General features: G+C 46.2%; 2 protein-coding genes across 3 annotated transcripts in view; one reads left to right on the top strand and one right to left on the bottom strand.

Moving 5' to 3' along the window:
• The window catches only part of LOC109288576 (nicotinamide riboside kinase 2-like), a 6,627-nt gene extending 2,409 nt beyond the window's left edge, over nt 1–4,218 (bottom strand). Inside the window, exons 1-4 of one of the 2 annotated variants that reach the window (XM_019504151.1) lie at nt 4,031–4,218; nt 3,858–3,945; nt 3,640–3,685; nt 3,367–3,553 (exon numbers count right to left, since the gene is read on the bottom strand). In XM_019504151.1, coding sequence (XP_019359696.1) covers nt 3,367–3,553; nt 3,640–3,685; nt 3,858–3,945; nt 4,031–4,059 — 350 coding nt within the window. In that variant the 5' untranslated portion in view covers nt 4,060–4,218. Of the gene's footprint in view, nt 1–3,366; nt 3,554–3,639; nt 3,686–3,857; nt 3,949–4,030 lie in introns of both variants that reach the window. The other variant, XM_019504150.1, reaches the window with a different exon arrangement.
• Nucleotides 4,219–9,250: 5,032 nt separating this feature from the next.
• LOC109288364 (CDC42 small effector protein 2-A-like) overlaps nt 9,251–9,776 on the top strand; it is a 10,813-nt gene continuing 10,287 nt past the window's right edge. Inside the window, exon 1 of the mRNA XM_019503854.1 lies at nt 9,251–9,439. Coding sequence (XP_019359399.1) covers nt 9,386–9,439 — 54 coding nt within the window. The 5' untranslated portion in view covers nt 9,251–9,385. The remainder of the gene's footprint in view (nt 9,440–9,776) is intronic.

Here is a 9,776-nt window from a genome sequence, read left to right as displayed (position 1 = left end):
CCCCCCCCCCCCCCTACTCTGGGCAGGAAAGACTTGAGGTCAAATAACCCCAGCAAGGTGTGCATCCAGTCTCCTTCCGAAGATCTCCAGGGCACCTGCCTGCACCACTTCACAGGTGCTTAGTGTGGGACAATGGGTTGATGTGGGACAAAAAGCTCAAATCCAAATCAAACCAGTGTTTTTAACCATCTGTCCATCCCCTTCACCCTGCCAGGTTATGAGGACTGAGCTGACTACTAGCTGGGAGAGAGAAGCAATTTCCATCTAGCACATGTAACCCTTCTGTGATAGAATAACTACATTTAAAATGTGAGCAATGCAACAGATGCAGTATTAGATATTTTATTTAAAGTTGCATCTCGTGAGAAATTAAATAGGGAATAATACTATCACTGTAAAATAGAAAAAGAGGTGGTTGAAAGATTACAGTGGATTATGTTTAAAGTGGATTGTGATTAGTAGTAATTTTCCTCAGAGTTCAGTCTAGGACAGTGGCAATCAACCTTTATGACTAACAGGCTGTATCAGCAGTGCCTGGTCCCTCTGCAGGCCAGATCTGCTCAGTGGACACAATCCAGTACCCAGGGTGGGTGCTGGAGGACCCTATGCTGCTGCACAGAGGGGGTAAGGGGCAGCCTAGCCTAATCCAGCTGCACAGAGGGAAGGGGAGTAGCTCAGTCCCTGGAGAAGAAAGGGGAGGAGTGGGGCTGGTCAGGCTCTGCAGGTTTCTGACCATATGGGAGGAAGGCCCTAGCTCTGCTCTGACCCACTGCTCAGGACTTGGGATTTTGGCAACGGGGAAGGGTGGCAGTATGAACTGCCACTGTTCTCCCACCGCCAAATCTCCTGATGCATGGGGAGCCCTGTGGGCCAAAGTCCAAGGCTCTGCAGGCCACATTTGGTCTTCAGGCTGCAGGCTGAGCTCCTCTGGCCTAGGAACTGGAGGTGCACCAATACACTGGTCCAATATCAGATCAGCACCAATATAAAGAAAATTGTCTATATTGGAAATTGGCCTAATATGGCTGATAAATGGCCCGTACAGGCGCAGCTGCAGCGCAGCACAGACAGTGAGAAACGCAGCCTGGCAGCTTGAAGAGCAGTGTCCAGCTGGTAAGTCTGTTGTGGCAGAAGGGCAGATCAAGGCCCCTTGCGGTGAAGAAGGGAGTGGAGCTGAAGCAAGCTCTGCCCAACTGGGGCAGGACAGAGCAGCTGCTCATGGGGGTGGGGAGGGGCAGCTCCCACCATTGTGCACTACAGCAGTGGTGCTGGGAGCAGGTCTATGGGGGGGGCTGCAGCCACCCCAAAATTTACCATAGCCTCCTCACAGCCCCTGCTCCTAGTGCTGCCACCACTGCCATCCCTGAGTGCAGCCCTGGCCCCACCCTGCGCAGCTCCAGGGGAACACTCCCCTTCCATACCTCCCCAGATAAGCAGCCCCTGAACAAACAGTGGGAGCCACCCCCTCTTCCCTGACAAGCTGCAGCTCCATCCCACACCCAACATGCCCCAGCTAGGCATTGCTTCCCCCAGCCCCAGCCCAACTCCCTCCTTCACTGCAGGTGGCCCTGATCTGCCTCCACGCTCCCCTTCAACCACAATGGACTTATCAGCTGGACACTGCTCATCAAGCTGCCAGGTGGTATCAGAAATTGGATCAGTATCAGCTGATATTCATCCTCCTCAAAAAAAACCTAACAAACCCGAAAACAAAAAAACCCGGCTATTGGTAGCCCCAAAAATCTCTATCAGTGCACCACTACTAGGGACTTATCTTGTTAGCAACCTTGATACACAAACTATATTCATGCTGCTTAAACTTGTGGAAGACACCAAACTGAGAGGTACTGCCAGCAAGAAGGCGGCTTGCTTTATATGCAAGGATAAAATCTTGAAGACGGGTATGAAATATGATAATATTAAATGCAATGTCATGCACCTAAAAAACTCCACTAGGACCTATCACTGTAAGATGGGAGGCAATTAATTCACTAGCGGCAACAGAGAACAAAGTCTCAGGGCACACTAGTCAAACTGTAGAATGACCCCAAGCTGCAAGTATGTTACCACTTGAGAAAAAGGCAAGCGCAACCCTAGATTGTGTCAGGCAGGATTTTCCAGAAAAGATGAGGAACTGATACTACCATAGTACAAAGCACTGATAGGATACTATTTATAATACTGTGTTCTGTTCTCTGTACCCATTCCATTGAATGTAGATGACTAGAAGAGGTAAGAAGATACTTTGGGGAATTTAGGGGAGATTAAGTCCTTGGCAAAATTAAAATGAATAGAGGGTATAACTAGTCATTAGAAATACAAGTGCAGAGTGAAAATTAGGGGGAAAAGCTTTCAAATTGGATAATACTGGCACAATATCAATGGATATGAACGGGACAGAAATAGATTTAGATGGAAATCAGAAGGGTGTTAACCAATAGAAGAATAAAAATTTAGAATGACCTTCCAAAAGAACTTGTGGGGACAAGGAACATAATTACTTCAAGGGACTGTAAAAGAAGTACCCTACTTTTGCATCCCTTGAAGTAATTTGCATTCCTTATCCCCACAAGACAAAGCAGATTTGCACATTATAGACTGAATAAATCAGAGATGCCTAAGCTTTTGGGAGCCTGAGCTCACTTCAGGAAAATACCTCTATACTCTATGCAATGATGTAGTCTGAACATCTCCTATGTTGAGATAACTATTTGTTTTTCCCAGGAAGAGACTGAAAGGACACTTGATCTCTTGAAAGAGGAAAGGCTGAAAGTGCCATGCTTTAAGGCTTTCAGCACCTGGCAGAATTTAAAAGAAATCTCCAACCCTGTGAATGCAGAATTCGGCTCTGGAATAGTTTCCCTTCAACCTGTCACATCAGCAAGGGGTTTAGGATTTGGTTGGGGTACACCAGTGCTTTTATGGATTTTAAAAAGCTTGGAAGTATCTGGTGAAATTGGCTCCTTTGCTCAGGATCAAACCAGTGGACAAATTTAGATCAGGAAGAAATTATTTCCTAGGACAGACAGGCAAACAGCCCTTCTCACCCGACATTCTCAGAAGCATGAGGCATGGCTCCCTTCCCAGTTTCATCCAGGAATATTTTAACTAACCAGTTTCCTGCTATTGTAGTTGTAAAGTACTAGGAAGACCACCTCCAGTCCCATGTCCCTGCAATGGTTTGGATTCATACCTCCAAGGAATGTTTATATTGTGGGCAACAGCCTGTGTCAGACTGTTTAGCCAGGGGCTCACAAGTTCTACATTTGAAGAGAGCTCCTGTTAAGCATAGCATTCATGCTTTGCCTTCAGTTTGGTCAAGGTACAGGCAATCAAAGTCCACACCACAGTGAGCACCTTGCTTACCTGTACGTGTACAGCAGGAAGCCTTCCACAATGAGGATGTGGAGGGTGTCACCCCCCTCCTCCGAGCTCTGCATGAGGCTGGCCCCTAGGGTGTTGTTGATGCCATGCGAGCGTTCAAACTTGACCGGGTTCTTTCTCCAGGCGTTGATGGTGCTCATCATGGCTTCCATGTCCAGGGCACCAATCACTGTGGGAGCGCAGGGAGAAGAGTAAGTGTCACACAAACGCCTCCAGGCGCCCGCCCGCAAAGGACCCCCATTCCCACGGTCTTACCGTCATACTGCTTGAATCCACCCTCCGTCCGGATGTCGTCTTGGGGCTGTGACAGGGGGGAGGAAACACCTCAGCGGGGTGCGGCCCCGCGAAGGGGGGGGGAGAGCCGCGGGGGTCGTGACCCCGGGTTTGTTTGTCTGCAGATAAGGGCGGGGCGCGGCCGCGACGGGCCCCAGGCCCCTTTATCACCCCGCGCTCAGCCCGGGGCGGCGGCTCACCTTGAAGAAGTCGTCCTGGTGCACCACGCTGCAGCTGGGCAGGGCGCGCACAAGCCGCTCAGTCAGCGTGGTCTTGCCGCCGTTGGTGACCCTGCGGGGGCGGCGGGTTACAACACAGCGCAGAGCACCGCGTGGCGCGGCCCTTCCCCCCGTCCCGTTCCCCCCCGCGCGCTCCCCCGCCGATGCCGACGATGACCTGCATGGTGCGCGCGGAGGCGGCCCGCGCAGCGGGGCCGAGCCGGGGAGAGGAGAAGGCAAGGGGGGAGGGGACCAACGTCAACTGCCGGGCCGCGCCATGGCCGCGCGCGGAGGGAGCACCGGGCCTGTCCGCGCCGCACCGGGGCGCCGCGCGAAGGGAAGCCGGGAGGGCGCTCGCCGCGCTTCACTCGCTCCACCGCCCGCCCATTGGGCGAGGCGCAGCCAATAGCAGCGCTCCTGCGCGCGGCCCGTGCTCCTCCACTGGCCGCACACGCCCGCGCCGCACCGCTCCGCAGCGCCCATTGGCTGGCGGGGGCTGGGACCGCTCCAATAGGGACGGGGCACGGATTGTGACTCGCCCGCCCGAGCTAGCGAGCTCCTAGGCCAATGGGAGCGCGGAGCTGGGCGCCGCGTGTAGCAGCTGCGCGCGCAGCCTAGGGCGGGGAGCTGCGCTGTGTAAGGCGCCCGCGGGGGAGCTGAGATGCTAGTTAAATGCCAAACGCAACAGTGTCAGTGCATGTGCTCAGTAGTTCCTATTTCTTATCAGCTTAAGTCCGTGGTACGGTAACACCCACCTGCTATAGCCAAGGGTAGAGGTTAGAGATCCTCCAGCTAACTTGGCCACCAGAAGTGGTGCAGCTGCAGCAGGTGGGACTCCAGGCAGGATAGCTGACCCTGCTTCTCTTTGCCAGCCATGCAAATTCGCCTATGCCGAGTTCCAGGCTGTCCTGACTAAATTACTTCCAGTGCCTAAGTTTGCCTTGTTGAAGGAATGTAGGTGTATGTACGGTTAGGTGACTTTGAAAATGTAAATGGTACTTATACAGTGGCCTTCAGTGCCTATAGGCGCACCACAAACCTTTGAGGATTTCCGCGTTAGATGACTTTGAAAACAATCCCTGTTTACCTGCATCAGAGTGCTAAGTGCCACCTCGTTATTTAAAAACAGGACTAGCAGTTCCTTCCTTCCCAGGCTGTTGGAGAACGTATGCTACACCAGGGGTGTCAAAGATGAGGCCTCTGCATTGGATCCAGCCCATGGAGCCCTATGATCCAGTTCATGGGACCCGAACCAACCCCCTTGTGCCCCACGTGCTACAAACCAGCCCCAGGCTTACTCTCAGACCTGGTGGTACCTGCGGCTAGACCTGGTGCTATGTTACTACACGCAGTGCAAGGCTGGTCTAGGGTATGCACTGCATGAGGTGCCTGTGCTGGACTGGCTCTGCCCACACTGGTTCCTGTGGGGCCAGATGAGTTTGACATCCCTGTATTATACCATTTACATTCAGTTCCATTTCATCAGCATATTTCATTTAGTTTTTAATCTCCCTAGTTATACAGTCACTATGTGTCATATACAAACGTGAATGAACCCATACCCTCAACAACACCATGAGATAAGGCAACGTAGCAGTGAGGTAAAGCAGTATTATCCCAATTTTACAGATCTAGGATTAAGGTACAGAGAAACCAAGTGACTTCTTACACAAAAAAGATTTTGACAGTTACAAGTATTGCAAACTCTCATGATTTAACTCAGCACTGAATTAAGCTACCTTGAATGCGGTGGAAATACTCCCAGAGATCAGATACAACATGGTTGAGCAGGCAAACAGAGTTACTTATTCCAAAATCTTTATGTGGGATAAATAAGATGTGAACAAAAGAATTGGAAGCAAAGGGAAAGAGAATAGTTACATACAAAGGCAAAAAAGGGTAATTATTCAAAAAAGCAATTTGGGTGCAGTCCACTCCATTCCTACAAGTCCCAGGAATGTAAGGCAAGCAGCTAGTAAAGTGAAAATTACCCTCAGTCTGGAGCCAGCGAGAGAGGCTGCCATATGAGTCTGGAATGGCAGCTGTTGTCTCTCAGAAGCAACTGTGCAAGCTGGTGAGCTTTTCAGGAGCCATATAAAAATGAACCCTGAACCCTCTGATTTGCTCTGTCTCTATTCTGTAAATGAGTCTAATGTGGCTTAAGATGGTAACGGGCATAGCTGCACCACTCTCAATGCAGCACCTAGACTTCAGCAAATGTCTGTTTCAAACCTGTTTTTGGGCTGTGAACAGCCACATTAAGTGAGTCACTGCAACAGCTGTTCAAGTGGTATGTACATGCTGTATTGTTATCTCTGATTAGAGTGCCTTTGCCTTGCATCTTTGGGACAGTACTTTAAATATGGCTGTGTTGCAAGCACTCAACATCCTGAGCAACGCTCTGCCATTGTGCTGTATGCATTCCTGGATTTTTTCTGTGCTATTCATTGTGGGTTGCCTTCTGAAACTTAACGGGATCTAGGGCTTAGAGTGAAATTAAGCTTTCAAGAGTGTTGAAGGGCTTGGTTCCCTAGTATGAATAAAGATTCACTAATACAAATACATCATGGTTTGGGAGGGTACATGACACCAGGATCCTTAAACTCTAAGCTCTTTTCTGCAATGACATATGAAAGTTTTAAGTATATGACTTATATGGACACTAATGACACTACCATTCCTTTACTTGTTCCAAAAGACCAACTTATTTTCTGCTTTGTTTATGTACGAAGCTTTTGACTGGACCTTCAGTTAGAAGAAAGGAGCCGTTTAACTATACACTAAGCAGCTGCAGAATGATGTAGCTAGCCATGTTAGTCTGAAATTAAGCAGAATGAGAGTGGAATGTACATTTGGAAGACTGAAAGGTTGATGGATTTAGCCTAATATTGAAGCTAGACTAATATTAAAGCTAGAAGTTTATGAGAAATATCTGCCTTGGGTGATAGTAGTTTGATAGTTCTTTGTGAGAGGAAGAGAAAAAGTATTGTACATGAATGGAAGCAGGAGGTTGGCAGATTTCCTGAACAACCAAAGATGAGTCCTCTACAAAGTGCTGCAACTATCTGGGTGTATAGAGTCGAGTTCATTAGGCTCATACTTCAGACTCTAAGGGCTGCTTATGAAAGATATGTAAGATATTGTATACAGCATTAATTAAGATTACTACATTTTTTTGGTGGGGAGTGGAAGTTGACTGCACATCTGTTTCCTGCGCTCTGTGCCACAGTAAGTGAAAACTAAATCATAGTCATTTAGCAGTTGTTCCATTTGGGGTTAAACTGCCACAGTTTCGCTTCCATTTACAACAGGTACATGAAATGGTTACTGTGGACCAGCTGGGGTATAATTTGTTCATCTATTCATAATTTGTTTCTGTCCTTACCTTGACAAGGTTTTGGAGCTCCATACTCACTGGAAATGCAAACTACCTGTTTCCATTCTAGTATTTGAACAGGGAGATTAGAGTTGATCAGGATAACCTTGGAGCATTGGAGAATCACGGGTATGTAGACAGGTTCACCCTGTTAGCCTGCAAACCAGTGTGAGGCTCCAATGGCAGGACTTAGCAAATGTGCATTGGTTATTTGGGATGATACATCCATACCTGTTCTGTTGTCAGTAAATTTATCCCAGGTCTCATTAAACCTGCTTCCAAAGTGGGTTTGTTAACACATGTTAAAAAGCCAGAGGATTTGCAACAAATTCTTTGTTGCAAACAATCTCTTTAATACAATCATTAAATCTGAGATAAATTTAAATTGTAGAAAAACCTGAACCACCTGTACCAGTTTATGAAAGGTCATCCTGTGGGCATGCATATGTAGTCTACACCAAGTAGATGCATAGCCCCTATTGGGCATTAAGCATCTTAAGACCCTAGTGAGTGGATTCTTGTCATCTTCACATTTTTCTGGGACATGTGGGCCTGTCATAGGAGGGTGGTCAAAATGGTAATTAAGTCAGATAATATATTATATCCAAGCATCCAAGGTAAAATTTTAATTCTGTAAAAGTGTACAATGGAGGATGCTAAAGGTTAATAGAAATATAAGATGGGGCTGTAAAAATAAATGGCAGATCATTCAAATAGAAAAATATATCAAATATGCAAGAAGTGGCAAATGGGAGGAATAATATGAAGGTGAAAGAGATAAATATGATAATTGGGTAATTGAAGGATTATATAAGGAAGATGTGATGGATGATTCTTACTTTATTCTTTGATGAAAGCTTCTGGGTTGGTGTGGTAGGTATGAGTTTGAAGCTATGTGTGAACTTATTTTTAATCACATTTCTTAGTAATTTAAGAAGTGGCTCTCATATTTTTCTGATCTATGTAACCAAATGGCAGGTGCTATTATGTGGATTATGTCACTCTATATTGGATTTAAGAGGACAAGGGAATTGCTATAATAAAACAGCTGTTGTTATGGAATGACTAGAAGTAGATTATACTATGTATTTAAAGGCTTTTATTCTTCAATTAATTATTTTGCCTGTGGCCCTAGTTCATTACTGCTGTACTTGGTTTTATCTATTCCAGTAAACCTTAATCTGCTAATCTCTTTTTGTGTCCCAGGGGGAAAAAAAAAAAAAAAAATATAAAGCATGAATGGTTTTTTTTTTTTCTGATTTCAGAGCTAGCTGAGAGATTCTATTTTGCTGAGACATGAAGCTTGTAGAGAGCAAAAGTACTATTTGCTTAACTTAAGAAACAGGCCACTCTCTTGTGATAGTCTGTACAACCTTTCTAAGAGGCTTTTCAAGCACTTAATATATAAAGGGTATAGTAATAGGGGCTTACTTTAGGGTAGACCACAGCATAGGATGGTGTACGGGGGGGGGCATGGGGGCAGTGCCTCCCCTGACGGCTGACACTGATGTTGTTGGCAGGGCTGGTGCCCCCTTGGCAGGGCTGCCACCATTAGCAGCTTCTGTGGGTGCCCGCCCAGATTCAGGAGGCACCAATCCATTTGTGGTCGCTGTAGATGAGCACTTACAAAAGTTTCTTGAACGCTACTTAAAGCAGGCATATAAATTCTAATCTTGGAAACCCAGTGTAGTTTTGATATAGAAACTAGCTTATCGTCTCAGCTCCAGGGAAAAATGTATAGCCCGTCTTCAAAGTCTGCCCTCCTATAGCAGCATTAATTGTAATCTAACAACCTGTTTAGAAACTTATAATTAGAAATATTTTTCTTATAGTCTTACTCTAAATCTATTGAAAATTTTCAGTAGTTCAGTAAGTGCTGGAGAACAATGTAGTTTGATTTAAGCTTACATCAGTAAAAATAAATACCATATAAAAACTTCTCTTCACAGATGTAATTCCAAGACACTTCTCTCCTGGTATGATTATCGACTAATGCAGTTCCTTTTTAAACTGCTTTTAGGAACCAGCTTTTAAGTAGAAGTGGCCTCTTGGACTCAGTGTTGCCTTGTGGCAGAACCGAAAAGCTAACAAGACGTCATAATCAACTTGCATAGGAAATCTACTGGACGATACAATGGCTGAGTTTTTTATTTGTTTCAACTGGTGCAGTAGTGAAGAGCCCCAATCAGTAAGTAGAAGGATGAACCTGATCTTGAATTAGATTTGATTTACCAGAGGTGTGAACTTTTGTCCTTGTATGGCCTTAAGCTTTGTAAGTAGCTACACTAAAGAAGCAGAAATATTCTGGTGCTGAATTTTTCTCTCTGAAGAAGAGGAAGGAATATAGTTGGTGAAACAGGACATGGGTATATTACCCAAGTAATCCTGAATGTGACCTGTTTTTGCAAAATGTGATGGATGTCACAATACTTAAAGTCAAATGCATTAGGGGAGTTCTTGTGAAGCACTGCTTTTAAGAGCGGATGAGATCTCTGGAATCCTTGACATGGAACAGATGTATGTAG

This window comes from Gavialis gangeticus, unplaced genomic scaffold (genome assembly GCF_001723915.1).
Source record: "Gavialis gangeticus isolate Ggan-Ray unplaced genomic scaffold, GavGan_comp1, whole genome shotgun sequence".
Classification (NCBI taxonomy): domain Eukaryota; kingdom Metazoa; phylum Chordata; order Crocodylia; family Gavialidae; genus Gavialis; species Gavialis gangeticus.
The sequence above is the reverse complement of the archived record's forward strand: the minus strand, read 5'-3'. Positions and strand labels throughout refer to the sequence as shown.